At 38.6% G+C, this 20811-nt stretch overlaps 1 protein-coding gene across 1 annotated transcript in view; it reads right to left on the reverse strand.

The window, feature by feature from the left end:
* Positions 1 to 420: 420 nt before the first annotated feature.
* Positions 421 to 20811, reverse strand: part of RALA (RAS like proto-oncogene A) — an 82627-nt gene continuing 62236 nt past the window's right edge. Inside the window, exons 2-5 of the mRNA XM_058570647.1 lie at positions 20093 to 20245; positions 17443 to 17651; positions 11137 to 11311; positions 421 to 2402 (exon numbers count right to left, since the gene is read on the reverse strand). Of these exons, the coding sequence (XP_058426630.1) occupies positions 2280 to 2402; positions 11137 to 11311; positions 17443 to 17651; positions 20093 to 20206 (621 nt within the window). The 5' untranslated portion in view covers positions 20207 to 20245 and the 3' untranslated portion in view covers positions 421 to 2279. The remainder of the gene's footprint in view (positions 2403 to 11136; positions 11312 to 17442; positions 17652 to 20092; positions 20246 to 20811) is intronic.

Below are 20811 nucleotides of genomic sequence, written 5' to 3' on the forward strand. Positions count from 1 at the left end.
GACACCAAATGTGAAAGAGAACGGCCTGAAGCTTGGAGAAATGGTAACAGGGCGCTTACTCCTGTCACAATTTGGAAATTAAATTGTTTCTGGGGATCATTCTGATTAGAAAATGAATATAAAGCTGTCACCTACTCATTCTAGAGTTTAGTAGTATTCTAAAAGTAAGTACACATTTGTGATTTTCACGACAGCCTGAGTCTCTCTTATGTTAACTGTGCACATGGGACTCTTCCATTTCTGAGTCCTGATTAAACCCGGGCGTGATGATACTGTTACTCAGGAAATAAGGCATTACACAAAAGAAGTCCCTAAACTGACAGCTCGAAAGATTCAGTTGTTTTTAATCTTTGGTAAAGAGGCCCAGGTTGATAAATCTGAACTTTACATGTTGTATCGTAAACATCAAGTAACACCACAAACATTTAAAAAAAGGAAGTTTATTGGTCTTTAAATGGCTCAAATTGCAAATAAACCAATCGGGTAGTGGCATCAGCCGAAGACATGTGATGCATCTTTGTCAGCTGGCTTCATAGCACCTCAGTACCCAGGAGAGGAAAGGTCTCAAAGCAAAGTCACAATGTTAGTGGTTAGGACCCCTGGTTAAAGAAGACTGCAATGAGCACACAAGGAGGCCGCGGGCCGCAGGGCCAGCGTTACATCAGTAACTTTAATTCTGCACGTGGCATAGCCTATGAAAAATACAAAATGAAAGATGTACATCTCAAACCCTTTAAGGACAAATATTTAACATGACAAGCCAGATATAATATCTAAAGAGTTGAGTTCCTAAAAAGCCTATTTCTGTTAACTTTACGTACACATCCGTTACCTGGAATGCCTGAACACATATTTGTTGAAATTAAGACTGGGCAAAAAGAAAAAAACTTTGTTGAATCAACTGTCCTAGCCCCACTCCAAAGAAAAAAAGAAATATCTGACAGTGGTATATTTCCCATTGAAATTATGTTCCCAAATAGCGTGCTAGAATTCTTCCAGTGGACACACCACACAACGGTGACACAGGCCTAATGTTTGGTCTGTGTATGCCAAACATGTTTTCTGCACTATACTCGGGTTTGATTACTTGATGTTAACTTTAGGAAAGTGTAGCTACAGTGTCCTTCACTATGAACACAAACAGACTACAAATACTCCTAAGAACTCCCATATAGCCCAACTGTAACCTCATGAGTACAAATTTAGAAATTAACAGGTGGCAAGTATGAGTATTTTCCCAAAGTGTTCTGGTGCACAATGCATTAGCACTGTTGACATCTTTCCTGTGCCCTGCTCCAAAGAGATCAAACACTTAACACAGGCTCACCATTTGCAGAAAGGGATTTCCAGGGACAGCATCTTAAAGAGGGTTCGCTGAAACATAACTGGAGCTGAATCCTCAGTCTAAAATTATCTTACACTTACATGCCGACCCTTCACTTTAGACAGTGAATTAGAAGCGATCAAGCAGCTCTGGAACTGTAAGAACCAGAGTATGGCACACATTTTAAATCTGGATAGACTCCCAGCAGACAGTTATTTCTCAACAATCTTCTATACAAAAGTTGTACTCCATACCAGGCATATATTCTCTCACCAGGACACATGGGGCAATGGGCCCCCCGCGCCAGTGAGGACATACCCAGAATGACGTAACTGGGTATTTTTCGGTATCTAAATTAAGGCATATTCAGAAATTTCCATGTACAAGTTTACACCACTTTTCTAAGTTAATCACCAGATAATTAATGCAGGTTCACAGATGAATTACTCTCAATTTAACTATATGCAACAATCATGCCAATAACTTTTTCTTCTACATTTTGCATAACAATGGTTAAAAAAAGTGGTACAGTTTAACTATCATGGTCACAATTGTCATTTTTCAAGGCAGAAGACCAAGACATTTTAAAATGATAGAAAATTTAAGCTTTATAATCAACCAGAGGAAGTAGCCTTTCCTCCAAATCCCACCCCCATCTTACCTCTTTAACAGTTCAAGAAAGACTGCCCATGAAACACAAGCTCACACACTACATTCAGGACAGTGATAAATGTAGGCAATTATGAAAGAAGTTCAACTTTGCTTCTTGATGAAGCCACATTAATTTCTTTTTTAAGTGAATTTGACTTTCAGTGCAGTTCCAATTCATGCTTTTAGTGATACATAACAATTTCCAAAATGTTAAAGTAATTTCAGTCAATTGAGCCTTCAATGGCAATGCTTATAAATTATATTTATTAGTATGGTCAAGATAAGAAAGGAGTTTGGGCTTTGATTATAAAATGCAGCATCTTTCTCTGATTCTCTTGGCTAAACTTTTCCTCTTCTTTTTTCCATTCTTTTCTTTGCTGTCTTCCATCTTTCTGGCTCGAATTTCCCTCATTAAATCAAAAAATACCTGGAAAAAAGAAAATAGGGGAAATAGATAATATGAGCTTGGTACCTCTCTGAATCACAGCAGCAAATCTTGGGAATAATGTAAGAATAAATATTTAAGAGCTCTTATTTGGGGAGTATAAGGAGAGGAGAGCCCAAAACTAAAGTCTGCTTCTCCAAATATATTGAGAAAATGGGAAAATAGGGAAATTTTCTGAAGTACACTTTTTGGTAAAAATGTTCACATAATATAACCTGATCTTTCCACCCCAATTTTCAAGATAGCAATGAAAAAAGCACTATAAGTGATGACAGCGCCAAAGATAAAACTCAATGGATTACATTTGAGTAATTTATAATTAGTAAATGTATTTTGTCAATTTATATTTTAAAGTAATCAATGTTTAATACAATTTATACTTAATAACTTGTTTTTCTTCAGCTCCTTTCAGAAACAGAGATGAGGAAAATGAGTGCTTCCTTTACCATTTTTTTTCCCCTCCCCAAAGCCCCAGGACATAGTTGTATATTCTAGTTGTAAGTAGTTCTAGTTCTTCTATATGAGCCGCCGCCACAGCATGGCTACTGACAGACAGGTGTTCCCGTGCCTGGGAACCGAACCTGGGTGGCTGAAGCAGAGTGTGCTGAACTGTAACCACCAGGCCATCAGGGCTGGCCCTCCTGTATCGTTTTGATACCAGGCACTAGAAAACAATTTTGTTTGTTGCACTATATATATTTGAGAATTTATCAATTTTTGTCTGATGTCTAGAAATTGGCAAGTAATGAGAAATATTAGCACAATAATTTAAAAATTACCAGTGTAACAATTCAAAAGTTAAATATCAATAACAAATGTTTGCGTGCACACAGAGAAGGGCCTGAAAGGCTAGGGACTCACACTGTATATAAACAGTTATGAGTGTGTAGATGATAAAAGGATGAATAAGTTTCATGGTCCACATTCTTGCATTCGGGATTTAAAAAAAAATTCACTTATTATTTTTGGAATAAAAAACACTCAATAAGATTAAAAACAAATATAAAAGAGATAATGAATGCTGTAAGTAAATAAATGTATATTATGTAATGATTGACATGCTTTTTCAAACATGCCTAAGCTCTCTCATGGAAACTCAGAGAGAGCATGGGGCCAAACAGCCCTAGTAGAGCGCCACTGTGTGTGTGTAGAACAGGAGTTACATGCATTTGCTTGCATTTGAGACAGAAACAATGCAATGATAAATAAAACACTAATAAACAATTTCATTTTCAGGAGGAAGGGAACAGGGTAGAGGGAATAGTGAGGCATCTCTGAATATACCTTGTATAATTTCTACTTTGGAAATGTAAATGTTTTACATACTCAAAAAGGAAATTAAAAAATTACACAACTGCAATTGCTAAAAACTGAAAATCAAGCTGAAACAAATAAGACTATACATCAAGTTGGTGACATAATCATACAGAGAAAAGAATTATTTCAAGAGACTTTAAAACACAGATGTGGACCGGCCCCCTGGCTTAGTGGTTACGTGCGTGTGCTCTGCTACTGGCGGCCTGGGTTCGGATCCCGGGCGCGCACCAACGCACCGCTTCTCTGGCTATGCTGAGGCTGCGTCCCACATACAGCAACTAGAAGGATGTGCAACTATGACATACAACTATCTACTGGGGCTTTGGGGAAAAAAAAAGAGGAGGATTGGCAATAGATGTTAGCTCAGAGCCAGTCTTCCTCAGCAAAAAGAGGAGGATTAGCACGGATGTTAGCTCAGGGCTGATCTTCCTCACAAATAAATAAATAAAACACAGGTATGCAATTCACATCTTAGAATAAATGCTAAGAATAAAAATAAAAACAAAATCTCAGCAAACAAAAAACAAAACACGACAAATCTTAAACTTCACTCTGTAGTTTAGCTGTTAGCGGTATTGCTCTTTTGGACGATTTTATATATATATATACACACATAATGCAAGTGAGTAATTATGTTAAAATAGTCTAGGAACCAAGACTTGCAGTGTAAGAGAAAAGATATAAATACAGAATCAAAGAGGTTAAAGTCCTGAATGCTAAAACTGAACTGGAAATAACAGTATAATCACAAGATTTTTTTCCTGTTAATAATACATATTTCCTAGCACTATTCACTGAAAGGCCACAAGGCAATGACAACCCAATAGCAATGAGCAAATTAGTCCCCAGGTTGTGGCTGCTAAATACCATTCCCACCAATGGAACCAGGGTCCCTTACATGAATGGCTGATTCCTGATCTGGAGTGAGAAACGTTAAGTCAGAAAGCAAGGAAGCTATCAAAGACTAATGGGTTGAGTCAAATGGACACAGGACCAATACGAGGGGTGCAAATGGTTAAAGAAGGAAAAAGCTGAGAATAGAAACTCCTCAAAGAATTCCACAGGCTGAAACACATGGGTGACATGAACCCCACGAGTTCCTGCCCCTCCTGTTGCAGTCCGACCTCCCTGGAGAGGGGAGATTTCGGAACAGCTCTGCTTCAAGTCCACAGCTGACCAGCCGGGGCAGGAAGCTTCCAAGCCAACCATGTGTAATTATTAGAGTACTCCCAGTACTGCTTTCTGATGCGGATACACCACTATGGAATGGATATTAGAATAAGGTTTAATTTCTAATTTTAGATGAGTATCTGCAATAAACTTCAAATAAATCCGTATTAGAAACCGCCAAGGTCATCTTAACTAGCAAACGCAGTGGGAAACTTAAAGTCTGCATCAGCTAATGGAATGAATTAAAGCTAAAGGAAGCCCTGTTTCAACTGCCAAGTGGAAGAAAATGAGTAAAGAGGGATAAGAATAAAGAACTGGTTTTGATGAACTCAGACAAATGACAATGTCCAAAGCACAGGGCTTCCTCCAACCTCTTTTAATACAGACACTTTCAAAATTACTTTTCTCCCTCATTTCTTCCCACCTTCTTCTTCTCTTCCAGGCTCCCTCTTTATTTTTTCCCATTTGAAGGCAACCTGGTATGTACAAAATTTGGCTCTTCTAACTTCAGACTAGAGATCATCGGAAATCCCTCTTCTTCTCACATGAAGTGAAATAAAATAAAACTAGACAAATACAAACACAGGCTCAGAATGCTTAGCTTAGAATAATTACAGTTGAAAAAACATATAAAAATTATTAGAAATGACCAACCTCTCTTTTTTTTTTTGTGAGGAAGATCAACCCTAACATCCATGCCAATCCTTTTTTTTTTTTTTTTTTGCTGAGGAAGACCAGCCCTGAGCTAACATCTATTGCCACTCCTCCTTTTTCTTTTCCCCCTTTTTCTCCCCGAAGCCCCAGTAGATAGTTGTCTGTCATAGTTGCACATCCTGCTAGTTGCTGTATGTGGGACGCCACCTTAGCATGGTCGGACAAGTGGTGCGTTGGTGCGTGCACTGGATCAGAACCCGGGCCGCCAGTAAGCCGAGCGCGTGCACTTAACCACTAAGCCACAGGGCCGGCCCCCCAACATCTCTCTTAAAAGCATCATGGGCCACTGGCTTAAATCTAAACCTTTGGCTTCAGTAGTTTCTTAAGTACTTGGCAGCTGCTCGTTCACACCATGGACAATACTAAAATTTCAAATGGATTAAGGATCTACTATAAAAGCCAACACAAAAAGAAAGCAAAAAATTAGAGAAAAGTTTTAAGTTTAGGATGGTAGAGAGTTTTTCAAAGGAAGCCACAAAACCCCCAAGTCATAAAGGAAAACACTGACAAATCTGACAGCATCATCTTTAACGTTTTTCCACGGCAAAAGACAAAAATAAGCAAAGTTGAAGACATGGTATGGATGAAGAGACAACAGTCACAACAGCTGTAAATGGACAAAGGGTTAATGTCCTTAATATAAAGTGGGCTGATGAATCAGAAAGATCAACAACACATTAGATCAATGGGCAGAAGAAAAATAATTTCAGAGTTCACAGGAAATATACAAATGGCCAATGAGTCAATTACAAGATGCCCAGCCTCATTAATAATCAGGAAACACAAATTAAAACAATGATTGACCCATCTTGTTGGTGACCTCTAAAAGTGCTTTAACTGGTGCTGGCAGGGCAGCGGGGAAGGGCTTCCTCACTCTGCTGGAGGGAGGGTCCGGACAGCCCTATGAAGAGTGACTTGTCATTACAATTTAAAACTCACCCTTGCTTTTACTCTTGCACAGGTGCATGGACAGCAAGTTCACTGCAGTGTTGTCTGTAATAGACAAAACTGCAGACAATCTAAAGCCATTACTAGGAAAATGGCTGAATTATGAAAAAGCCTGACAATGAAACACTGTGTAGATTTTAAAAAGAATGTGGTATATCTCTATGCAACGACATGGAAAGAACTACAAGATCTATTTGTTGTAAAATTTAAAAAGCAAACCACAGAAACTATCTACCCAGAAATACTATACACACAGTATATGTATACTATACATATTATAAAAATCTTATTTATACAAGGGGAAAGACAAGCTAACACAAACTTTCCCTTAGATTCTGTATGCCCTCCTTTAAATGCAGGTAAACATCTGGAAAGATACCTGGAGTTAGCAGTGGTTACCTACAGGGAGGGGAGTGGAATTTGGGTGAAGAGTGACTCATTTTTTCCTCCTTATAATTTTTCCTCTATATTATGAAATTTTCTTTATACAATACGCATGTGTTCATGGATTACTCGTACAAAAAAAAAAAAACCCAAAATAATAATACATTTCTACTAAAATTCTTTCCCCAAGAAAACACTGGCTCTCTACATAATAAATCATCTTATCCTTTTTGACATCTACTTGCTTAATTGCTTTCCATTCCTCCAAGACGTTCCTTAAAATTAAGAGGAACCTTGGAGGAGCCGGCCCAGTGCCGTAGTGGTTAAGTTCACGTGCTCCGCTCCAGCAGCCTGGGGTTCGCAGGTTCAGATCACAGGTGCGGATCTACACACCGCTCATCAAGCTGTGCTGTGGCGGCATCCCATATACAAAATAGAGCAAGACGGGCACAGGTGTTAGCTCAGGGCCAATCTTCCTCACCAAAAAAAAAAAAAAAAAAAAGAGGAACCTTGGAGTTAACAATTTAAGGGTACTAACAAGGTCATCAGATGAACCTGGCACTCAGTAAGTACCACAAGCAGGTGTGCCAGATGGTCCTCTAGCCTCTGGGTGATTCCTCTGTGACAGGCATGGCCTCCTGAGACAGGCTAGGCTCCAGTTCCACAACGCTGATGGTCATGAAGCTTTATCACACAGTGGATTTAAAAATCTGCCTCTTTGAAACTTCTACCCAATGATCTATTTGGAATCCAGATGAAGATAAGGCACAAGCCCTTAAGATCTTATAGGGAGCTGGTATTTTTTTTCCGTGAGAATACACGGTACTTTCCAATTTAACAGAAGGAGACAATATTAACACCTGCTACCCTAGAAAATCTGTATCAGGCTTCTAGTAGGGGATGACATACAATATGGGAGATACCATAGGTATTCCAATCATTGTTTTAAGTAAAATAGTGAGGAAAGAGCATGGTACCAGAGTTGGCCACACCCAGAGCCAGCAGATGCCACCACCAACCCTGTGAACTTGAATCAGGCGTGTAATCTCTCCACACCTGTTTCCTCATCTAAAAAGTGGTTAGTGCTCGCCACAGTGCCTGGTTCTTGTAAGCACTAATGAATATTAGCTCTATTACATTATTTCCTCAGCAAAAAACCAAATATAACCTGATTCTAGAAACTGAATAGTTGCTGCAAGTTACTTTCATTCAGCCACTGAGGTAGCTTTATCTGGTAGCCACTCTTCAGGATGTGGCAGTGCATGAAATTATAGTTTTCAGTGTGAACTTGTACCTCCATTTACAGCAGCCCCATTTAATATAATTCTGCTTTGGAGACGTGACCATTGACTGCAGATTGTATTTTCCAAAATTGGCCACAGCAGTACCTCCTACCTATGTACTTTTCTAGAATCTTGCCACTGTGCATCAAGAGGTGTAGTCTATTCCCCTCTCTCTTGAACTTGGGTGGGACTCTCTGACTACCTTCACCAATAAAATGAGACGGAAATAATGCTGCATAACTTCCAAGGCTAGGTGTCATAAACAGCAACATGGTATCTGCCTGGTTCTTCCCCTCTTGTGACACTTGCCCTTGGAACTCTGCCACCCTGCTGTGAGAAAGTCGAAGCCAGCGCACAGGGAAAAGGTCCCATGGGGAGGAACGGAGGCATCCCTGGACAACAGCTGTCGTCACCTGGCTGAAGCAGCCCAGTGGGAACAAGCCTTTAGACCTTAAGTTTAGATGCTTCTAGTCCCCAGACTTCAAGCTTTTCAGCCGAGACATGATACACTGTGGAGCAGAGACAAGCCATCTCCACTGTGCCCTGTCCAAATTCTTGGCCCACAGATTCCATGAGCATAATAAATGGTTGTTTCACCCTTTAAGCTTTTGCAGTGTATTTTGCTACACAGCCTTAGTAACTAAAATAGCCCTATACCTTTAACTTTTCTCTTTTGAAAAGTAATACATGCATATGGCAAAAATTTCCAACACAGAAGTCCAAACGGGTATTTACAGTGAAAAAACTATACACCCATGACTTAGTTCTCTGGTGGCAACCACAGGTACCAGATTCTTATACATCCTTCTGATGTACACATGTGTGTGTATGAGGGAGCATTTAAAACACAGATGGCAGCAAACTAAAGACACAGTTCTGCACTTTGTTTTTTTCACTTACTTTATGTTGCAGATCATTCCATATCAGCACATTTAGCTCCATCTCCGTTCCTTTTTAGCAGTTGTATAGTCCTCCATTATATGGACACACCATAATTTACACCAGTCTGTTACTGGACACTTGGACATTTGAGTCTTTTGTTTCTACAAATAATGCTTCAATGACTACCACTGAATACAAATTTATGCGTGGATGTATGATTTTATCTGTATAATAAATTTTTAGAACTTGAATTGTTGGGGTCATGATTTCGAAAGGCAATTGCCAAATTGCCCTTCCACAAACATACAACAGACCTTGTTTCTCTATACTCCTGTCAACAGTATACTAGCAACCTTGTTGCTTTTTTCCAATGTGACAGGTAAAAAAAATGTGTCATTATATTTTTACATTGTACTTCTCTTTTTATAAGTGAGACTAAGCCTCTTTTCAAGTTTAAAAGCAATTTGCATTTCTTTTCTGTGATATGCCTTTTTATGTTTTTTGACCATTTTTCCATTGCGCTGTTGATCCTTTTTTTTACTGTCCTGTGATAGCTCTGATAATGCACACTACCAAACCTTCCCAGGGCCTCTGATGCCAGCAGATGACACCACAAGGATTGCTATAACGACAGCTTCAGAGCTTGGTCAGTTACTATTCGCCTCTCCTCCCCACTCCCCTTAGTTGGAGTAGATTTTAGAGTGTGTTCTACAACCTACTCAGGACATCAAATAGGAAGAAACAAAGTATAGATATGCTGTGATCATGTTCAATGTTGCCTTTCAAAATTTTTAAACACATTGAACCTTAAAACATATTTTCATTAGTACTTTAACAAATGTTTGCCATAACTTTAGAGGAAACTGCTTTACTGAGTAGAAATCTTGTAGCACTCATATTGTACAGGTATCTTGGACTTATAGGAATCTGACCATGTGACTAAAAAAAAATTAATCAGCTTAAGATAGTGATGACACTGTCTTACGTCCTATAGCAAATGAATAGAAAGAATCTCTAGAAAGAATCTCTAATTTTTTTAACCTAATGATTTCTGGATCAGAGTTATGAATTTACAAGCACAAGCAGACCAGTTCACTAAAACTTGAGGCCACCTACAGCAGTGTTACTCAAAGTGTGGTCCACCGGTCCACAGTCTGTGCCACTTGGAATCTTGCTGGAAACGCAAATTCTCAGGTCCCACCCTAGACCAAATGAACCAAAATTTCTGGGGTAAGATCCAGGAATCTGTGTTTATCAAACTTTACAGGCAATTCTTCTGCACATTAGAGTTTGAGAGGCACTCAGTAGAGCCTAGATACTTGGGGGCTGAAAAAGGCCCCACCCAGAGCGCTCTAAGAACCTGTGCTGCCTCAGCCCAACAAGCAGTCTTTCCAAACACTCCGGCAGCAGGATGAAATGCACCTGGGAAGGCTCCTAGAAACGAGGTAAGGGTGTTCCTCGCCTGGTCTCCAGGAAGTGCCAATCTGAACACCGTGGGAAGATAAGAGAACAGCGCAGAGGATTTCCCTCTCCACTCAGGGAAAAACAGGCTGAGGGTGGGGAGTGTAGTCGTAAGAATAGAAATTTTAAAATCCTCTCATGTGGGGCTCCTTCAATTTGGGAGGCACTGTCACGTCTGAGAACTTAAATGAGGCTGGGCAGGTGTCAGCTCAGAGGACTTACAAAATTCCTTCTAAATTATCCAGCCAAGCAAGATAAGAAAAAAAAAAGAGGCAGGGATTCAGGTCAGAAAATCCTGTCAGTGCTAAAAAAAAAAAAAAAAAAAAAAAGGTGCATTTAGCTACGGTGTTTTTTATTTCAATGTCTCTCAGGAACCTAAGGAGAAGGTAAAGTAAGCAATTCCCAATACGTTGTACTTGAGCATTCAGGACTGATACAAATCAACACGTATGAAATCTCTATCTGACAGTCGCACAGGATCTCTAGACAAAGTGGAGCCGAGGTAAAGCAAATCACCCTCCTTGTAACACGCTGTGTAGTCAGGAGAGCCACTTCACCTTGTCCACATTAGCTCGTGTTTTAGCAGATGTTTCCACGTAGTTAACATTCCACTGATCGGCTCTGGTTTTTGCCTCTTCTACAGAAACCTGCCTTTTATCTTCTAAATCTGATTTGTTACCAACCAGCAGAAATGGAACATTCTCATCTTCTTTTACTCTTAAAATCTGCTCCCTGAATAAGAGAAAATGAGAAAGAAATATTAACATTACCTCTACATGCTAAAATAACAAACACCATCTGAAACTAGCACTTATTTATGTTTCTATACAATAACAACAAGCTCATTTATTATATGGTAGAAAATAAGCAACACTTCTTCCTTATTTAACCATCATTTGAGTTACACATTCACTTCACTGATGAAGGAAAAATACACCAAAGAAGAGAGTATAAACATGGCATGGAGGTATGAAATGAAAGTGTCAAATGCAATTTTCCCCTAAATGCTTTTTTTAAAATAAATTTTTTATATTATAAGGGTTTTAGATTTGCAGAAAAGTTGTAGATAGTACAGAGAGTTCCTATATATCCCATACCCAGTTTCCTCCACTGTTAACATCTTTTGTTAGTGTGGGACATTTATCACAACTAATGAACCAATATTGATAGATCATTGTTAACTAAAGTCCAAACTTTATTCAGATGTTCTCAGTTTTTACCTAACGTCCTTTTTCTGTTCCAGAGTCCCATCCAGGATACTACATGACATTTAGTCATCATATCTCCTTAGACTCCACTTGGCTGTGACAGTTCTCAGACTTTGTTTTTGATGACCTTGCCAGTTTGAGGGGTGCTGGTTAGGTAATTTGTACGACATCTCTCAATTGGGATTTGTCTGATGTTTTTCTCATAATTAAACTAGGGTCATGGGTTTTTGGGAGGAGGATCACAGAGGGACGAGTACCATTCTTTTTGTTTTTTTTTTTTTGTGAGGAGATCAGCCCTGAGCTAACATCCGCCAATCCTCCTCTTTTTTTTTTTTTTTTTTGCTGAGGAAGACGGCCCTGGGCTAACATCGGTGCCCATCTTCCTCCACTTTATATGGGACGCCGCCACAGCATGGCTTACCAAGCAGTACTTCGGTGCGCACCCGGGATCCGAACCAGCGAACCCCGGGCCGCCGCAGTGGAGCGCGCGCACTTAACCGCTTGCGCCACCGGGCCAGCCCCCATTCTTTTTGTTTTTTTGTGAGGCCAACATTAGCCCTGAGCTAACATCCGTTGCCGATCCTCCTCTTTTTGCTGAGGAAAATTGGCCCTGGGCTAACATCCGTGCCCATCTTCCTCTACTTTATATGGGACAGCGCCACAGCGTGCCTTGATAAGTGGTGCATAGGTCCACGCCCGGGATTCGAACCTGTGAACCCTGGGCTGCCGAAGTGGAGCACCTGAACTTAACCACTACACCACGGTCTGGCCCCAGAGGAATGCCATTCTTATTATATCATATTAGATATAAGAGTCCCACTAAATGTTTTTAAAGCCTCACACATGCCAGAAATATCTGGAAGTCAGCTCCTGAGTAGAGATTTTGCATTTAGAGATAAGTTATACAATGTGAAAGTGTCACTAGTTTTAAAGGTATCTTGACTCTGCCCTTCCTACTCATGTGAATGAGCAAAGCACTTCTTTGCCTCAGTTTCCTCATCTGTAAAATGGGGTGAACAACAATGCCTTTCTTATATGGTTGCTATGAGGATTAAATGTAAAGTGCTTAGGGCCAGCCCGGTGGCGTAGCAGTTAAGCTCACGCGCTCTGCTTCGGCAGCCCAGGGTTCACAGGTTTGGATCCCAGGCGCGGACTAACGCATTGCTTGTCAAGCCATGCTGTGTCCCACATATAAAGTAGAGGAAGATGGGCATGGATGTTAGCCCAGGGCCAATCTTCCTCAGCAAAAAGAGGAGGATTGGCAACAGACGTTAGCTCAAAGACTAATCTTCCTCACACACACACACACACACACACAAAAGTAAAGTGCTTAAAATTGTGCACATAGTAAATATACAATAAATGTTACCTGTTCTTAATGATTATTATTAATCTACTGGAGAAAGATGTTCTCTTATAAAATCAATAGACAAAAGAAATCTGTAAGACTTAGGTTTACTATCTTGTTACGTTACAGATGCCTCTTCTTTGAAATTATTAAGAGATGTTGAAATTATAGCAATATAAATATTTTAGACTATGAGAAAATGAGAAAATTAAAGGGATTATTAGCATGACAAATCAGCAAAGTATACTTATTTTGCAGGGTTCTTACAGCAATGTTTGAGACCAAGTATAAATCTTCGCCATGGCTTATTTTCAGATAAGTCTATCTTATGCTTCTTAGACAATGTCTCCTGAATACCACCTCACCTCCACTCTTGCTAACATTTTACTGACTGCTCACAATGTGCCAGGCACTGTTTTAAATACATTATTTCATTTAATCCTCACCCCAAACCTACAAAGGTAGTTTGATTATTATTGCCATCCTACTATAGATAAGGAAAGTGAGGCACAGAGAAATTACGTAACTCATTCAGAGTCACAGTTAAGTAGAACTAAGATTTGAATCTGAGAAATCTAACTCCAGAGCACACAATAACTTCCACACTAAACAGCACAGGGCCTCCCCATAATGGAATATCTAAGGGAAACAAACTGTCTGAGAAGGTTTAGTTCCCCATAGTTCTTCATCATGAGACCCCTACCTCTGATATAGAATGAACACCAAAGTGTCCACTGGGCGTTATGGTGAGGTTCTCCATGTTATACGACATTTCCCCTGCATGGCAAAATTACAAACTGACAGAGGGAAACTTCATTATTATACACAGTGATCAGATCAAACCTGTGGGAGAAGACGAGGTACAAGAAAGGTGGAAGGAAAGCGTTGATCATATAAAGACAATTTTACTTTTCTGAAAAAATGTATTCAATTAATTGTTTCACTTGAGGGTTAAAATTGATACTAACAAAGTAACTAGTGATATTATGATATGATGCCATATTTTAAGAATTCAATAATTAATTAAAAAAACAATGCCCTATATAAAAATGCTTAATACATTAAAAAAATACACAGTTGGGAAAAGGGCTATATTTTAAAAAGGAAACTTACCATATTGCATTTTAAAAACATGAAATACAGTGGCCATGTGGTGTTATAAAAGAGCCATCATTTGTTTAATGAGAGCCAGCACAGGAGAGTTGTCAAAAGTAAGAATATGGAGGCAGGCCTTCCGGATTTTCACTGCTCTGCCATCCCTAACTGCATGACCAGGGGCAAGTCACAGAACCTCCCGGTGCTTCAGTTTCTTCATTTATAAATTTGAATAATACTTTTTAAAAAAAATCACATTTAAGAAGTCACTAACAATAAGCATTATATGTACCACTAAGAAAAACTGCTGCCAATTATAACTGTAAGATGTCATATTATAAGACACAGCTCTGATTCTAAGAGATGATAAAATGTGAAAAATGTGTGTCTTCAAATCTATGAAATACAGTAGTATCTACCTCATCTATGTTAACGCTTAGAACAGGGTCTGGTATGTTTTAAGCACTGTGTGAGTATTACGTAGTGTTGTTATTTTTATTATTACTTCAGTCACCTGATTATGGATGGAGTAGCAACCACTCTAACAGACAATGCTTGCAGGAAGTTCTCTGGACCTGAATTCTTCGTTTTTCTAACATGAATACTATGGACCACACACAGAGTCACCTCCAGCCTTCACTGATTTGTACTTACCTTAAACATCCTTTCAGAAAGTACAAACGTTAACCGAGCACCGTGTCTGGGTGACACATGCTGAGCTGTACAGCACTACAGGGTGCTGGGATGTTACCTACCACTCACATGATTCTTGCAAAAAGCTTGCCAACACTCACTATTATTGATATTGAATTTATGATGTATTTGTGAAGAGGATTTTGGCCTACCAGAATCTTTTTCCAGTGCTGGTTAACAACAAATTTGCTGCTACTTTCCTAACCAATTTCCTTTCTGATCAACAGCCTGAACTAAGATGTTAATAACAAGTGCCTTACCACTCAATGTCACTAACCACCAGGAATGTGAGACTGACTCAGGTGTTTGTGACTCTACCACTTCTGGTCATATAGTCATTAATTTATTTCTTAATAAATACCTACTAAGCTACTCTAAATCAGATACTTCAGGAAGACCAATACTGAAATTACAATGGGATTAATGCTATCAGAAACATGGCCACGGAAAACCTGGACCTATGGGGTTCGGAGGTGAGAAGCAGATATTCTTTAGAGTTAATAAGTTGGTTTTATTAGTTACTTGCCTGGATGTGAGAGAAAGGGAATGCTATGTCTATAACCTTCATACACATTTTGCTTAATGTGAAGCTCCTTTTCAATAGAGTTTTAGAGGTTATTATAGAATTTTAGAATAGAAAGTACCTTTACAAACTGGTCCAACTTATTCATTTCTGTCATAAGGAAAGTGAGAACCAAAAAAGGTAAACGAGTTTTCTAACATTTCTATCAAATGTTTACTAAGCATGCACTATATATTATACGCTAGCAACTGTGACAAATATGAGTTCTACGGATACCGAGATGGATAACAAATGGGTCCTGCTCTCAGGGGTTTTTACCTTATCAGGAAAAACACATATAAATCAAGCTCAGTATAAGAGTGTGGTGAGTGTGCTACTAGAGCAGTTGCAAGCACACTGCACACACACAAGAGGAAATAATGGATTCTGCCTTGGTGAGGGGAGGACCAGGAAGACTAAAGAGGAGCTGACATTCATGCTACACTTTGCAGGTTAGACCACGTGTAATGCCTACTGTAACCACTCCGACCGTCTCAAAAATGCCTTTTCTACTGCTGGTCAGTCACCAGGACTATTTTTATTTATAAGAAGGGCAACACACTGGAGGTACAACAGAAGACTAACGAATGATTCACTGATTTTCTGTAACAGCAATAGCCCAAGATTCTTTCTCTTGGCATAAAAATACCTTATTCCCTTGAGATACCACATTAGCTTTGTGACTATGGTGACAAAATTTATTCCATTACCTAGAACAGAACCTGCTACATAATAAGCACTCAAATATTTGTTGAATGAATGAATAAGTACTGACACTTACATAACTTTCAACACCTTTGCACCTTATCACATACAAAACTCCTTCCTTATAGAAACCAACAAACTTAATTTTACAGATAAATCTATATTTTAAAAGTTTCTCAATGACATGCTTTTTTGCAAAGAATGTTCTCTTAGAATCCTTTAAGTTCTTGAGACTTTCAAGTGCACATAAAAAGGAATGCTTTGTATAAGGTTCAGTTTTTTGCTTAACCACCTGAAATGACTTCTTTCCTCATCTGTGGAAATCCTTCTTGTCTCCCTAAGGGTCATCTATTTCATGAAGTCCTCCCAGCTTCTCTCATCTCCTGGATCCCCTGTAATGGTCACTGTCCATGTCTCCTACTTTGTCACTAGCTTGCTCTTGGTTTCATGCCTTATTCAACCAGGCTGTGTGAATCTTGAAAATGCAGGATACACTATATGCTTCTTTTGTGTCCCCCATACCAAAGCAAATGCTTAACACAGCAAATAAAAAACATATAAAGAATACTTTTGATTATGCATGTAGTATTTAAGACTACTCAAGAACTTATGTATGCCATATTTCTCTTACACATAGACAGAATCCCTCTCCTCTTCACCAAAACCTCCCCACTAAAACCAAATGGTTTTGATTTTGCAAAAATTTTTTGGTTAAGCAAACAGTAAATAAGATAAAAAAACATTGTGTAATACAACCAAGTGTGCCAATCTATGGTATTATTATTTCTATTAAAAAACTCAGTCTGCGCTGTTAGGGCATGTATATTGTGAGGAGGATGGCAATGTGCCTGTTGAGCATTACACAGGTGCTGAAACCAGTTGACGAACACAGAAAAGATTTAAAATCTGGGTCAGAGCTACATGATGTGATCCAAGTGTCAACTGTTATGGCAGTAGTAGTATTGTACTCCAAATAGAAATACTTCAGTAATGCATACAGAGACTGTGGGTACTGAGGCTGTCACAAACTCAAGCTCCCATACAGCGGGCACTGGGATAGCTTAAGATGATGCAAGGTATACCAAATATCTGAGTGTAAGTACACTGTGGATAGAGCCATATACTGAAAGAGGGAATACACACCATCAAACGCAGAGTGAAAGATTAACAAGAACCTCTAGTTGTCCACTTGTTTCTGGGGAAGAAACTGTTACGTAGTATGTCAGAGCAACAGAATTACTCCCTGACATACCTGAAGTCAGCTGTGGCTGCAAAGGATTCCATTTCTGTAATAGAGAAGACGCAGAGGAAACCCTCCCCGCTCCGGAAGTAGTTGTCTCTAATTGCAGCGTAGTCCTCCTGTCCAGCTGTATCCAAGATATCAATCTGCACTTCCTCCCCATCCAGCACCACCTTCTTCCGATAGCTGTCTGCTTTCGTAGGCTCATAGTCCTCTACAAACTAGAAAAGATGAAAAGTACACCCATTTTTAAATGAAAAGTAAAGACTTTTCTAAACTTCATATTTTAAAATATAGATTCAAATAAAGTTGCCAAAATCGTATAGAGAGGTCCCCTGTACTATTCTTCATTTGCTTTTCCCCAATGGTAAAAACTACATTAATTTAAATTTTCATTTTGGATAATTTAGCGGCTTCCTGATTTGCAAAAAGTGAAGGTTGAACTATTAGCTCTAGATTGTTTATGGCTTGAAAACTGTGCCTTTTTTTCTTCCTTAAAACACTATACCTGCAAAAACTATTACACATACATTTTATCGCATGTACAAGCACTCCTTTCTACGTGACTCTAAGCATAAATTTTCATGTCAGAACTATGGAAACACCTTGAAAGTAAGTCACCATTTAGGTAAACATCGAAAATGCTGTTAAAACGTTCCTTTCTCCAAAATGAACCAAGTCGATAAAGTGGCTTATACTATTCTGTAGAATGTTAAATCTTGAACTTTGAGATTTCTCCCCAAACTTCTGATGTTTTTTAATAGTGCTATTAAACAACTTTACATTCCCACTTCTATCTTCAACACCATAAATCTCACCTTGATATTTTTGATCAGTGTATCATTGTTAACATGTATGTATGTATACACACATACTGTTGTGGGTTTTTTATTAGTTTCCATAAATATTTTCATTACCTGATGTTTTCTTATTTATTTGCTCAATGTCTATATCTCCCTACTAGAATTTAACCCTTAGGAGCTGGGACCTTGACTATTCTACTCATCACTGTATCTTCAAAGCCCAGAATAGTGCTTAGTACATGGTAGACACCCAGTAAATAACTATTAAAAAAAATGAACATGGTGTATTTGTAACTATAAAAGCTATAGAACATTCTATGATAGTTACACGCTAATATTTTACAAATATTAAATATTTATGAATATTTGATATATAATGAATAAATATTCAGATACATCAGGTAAATATCATATAATATTATGAATATTAAATATCTATGAATATTAAATGAAAGCTTAACAACTCCTCAAATGTCAGGCATGTAAATATTCTTACTTTTGACTTCCTTATTGTCAAGAAGGGGAGTGAGGGGCCGGCCCGGTGGCACAAGCGGTTAAGTGCACGTGCTCCGCTGCAGCGGCCCGAGGTTTGCCGGTTCGGATCCCGGGCGCTCACCAATGCACCGCTTGTTAAGCCATGCTGTGGCGGCGTCCCATATAAAGTAGAGGAAGATGGGCACAGATGTTAGCCCAGAGCCAATCCTCCTCAGCAAAAAAGAGGAGGATTGGCATCGGATGTTAGCTCAGGGCTGGTCTTCCTCACAAAAAAAAAAAAAAAAAAAGAAGGGGAGTGATTTAAGGATTAGTTTGAAAGAAGACTAGCTATTAAAATGAATATGGAAATGAGTATGGAAAATAGAACTGAATAGATAAATTAGTAATATCATTTAAAGTACCATTTCATCTCCCCTCTCTCCAAATTTTTTATCAAGTCACTAAGAAATAGGACAACTGACGGATTTAAGAGTTTTGTGTGTGTGAAAGAAATGCTGATGAGCAGGCAACAGAAAGAGATACAGAGTGGTCTGCAGGACTTTTTTGTCAGAGACCAGGTTTAACACTTGGTTACTCATCAGAGATCACTATTCTTGGGCAGGTTGGGTAACCTTTCCAAGGTTCTGTTTTCTTATCTGTAAAATGAGGATACCACCACCTACCATGCAGGATTGTTATTGAGGATTAAGTAAGAAAGAGTAACCATAAAACCTTGCTTCTATTGGGAGGAAGAAGAATTGAGGATAAATGCTTAAATTGAATTACCAACTCTTAAATCATTTAGACTTGATAACAGTCCTCTAGGGAAAGAACATATTGCTATATATAGCCTGAGACCTTAACTCTGGGGCGGTCAAGTCTGATGTAAGTACATGTGCACAAATCTGCAACCTGTCTAGTAATTATATTTAGAGATACAGCTTTTACTTATTTAATGGTGATTGTAGTGACATGCCAAGTATACAATAAATAACTGACTTTTTCACTGAAGTTATTAAAGGACATACATAACCTCAAGTCTCAATTAGGTAATACAGCCACCAATTTAAGGTGGGAATCTCCTCTAAAGCACTAAAAATAAAAAACCTAAAGTTAGATTGCTCAAAAATAGGTACTGTTTCCAGTCTTGCTTTGTTTTTTAAAGCATAAGGTTTTTAAGAACCTTGAATTCTTACTTGTTAAATTGAATTGTTTACAAATGTTGGCTCTGAATTTAAAAACGGAAAAAAAAAAAGATTATTAGCTTTCAAGGAATCCATCCAAAATAGTACCAAAACTAAGCCAGGGAAATACTCTCTGAAAGAAAGCCCAAACTTCGATATCCATTATCAAAATGGATATCCATATCCAAAATCAGCACTTACCTCATCATACATGAACTGCAGAGTCAGAGCCGACTTGCCCACACCACCACTTCCCACCATGATGACTTTGTGTAAGGCTAAAGAATTCTGACCCTTGGGCTTATTTGCGGCCATCTCGTGTCACAGAGTTTTCACCAAAGGATTAAGAAGAATCTAAGAAGAATGAAAAAATAAGTAATGCTCAGTACATTCTTCTTCTGAATTCCAGTGTAGGAAACAGATACAATGTCCTTAGGCTTCAAGATACTAGTTTTTATTCTGTGGTGACTTTAAACAGATGGCAAATGAAGAATGCTCATTTAGGGGAAGAACCACTTATCAGAGAACATCATGGCAATAAAACAAGTATATGACTCAAGGGCATTTCTCTTTCTCTCTCTTGCTCTTTTTTTAATTGAAGTATAATTGACATAGAATATCCCCGTAGTTTCAGGTGTGCATCATAGTGATTTGATATTTACATACATTATGAAATGATCACCACGCTAAGTCTGGTGATCGTCTGTTACCATACAAAGTTATTACAATGTTATTGACTACATTTCTTATGCTGTACATTACATTCCCATAACATTTATTTTATAACTGGAAGTTTGAGAGCTTGAGGACATTCTCTTATAATGGTTACTTTTCAGTAATGAGCTGTGACCAACAGTGAAAATTTCACAGTGCAACCACATGCTGACAATAATGGAGTATTAGCTGTATTAGAATATAAT

The sequence above is a fragment of the Diceros bicornis genome, chromosome 3 (assembly GCF_020826845.1).
Source record: "Diceros bicornis minor isolate mBicDic1 chromosome 3, mDicBic1.mat.cur, whole genome shotgun sequence".
Classification (NCBI taxonomy): Eukaryota; Metazoa; Chordata; class Mammalia; order Perissodactyla; family Rhinocerotidae; genus Diceros; species Diceros bicornis.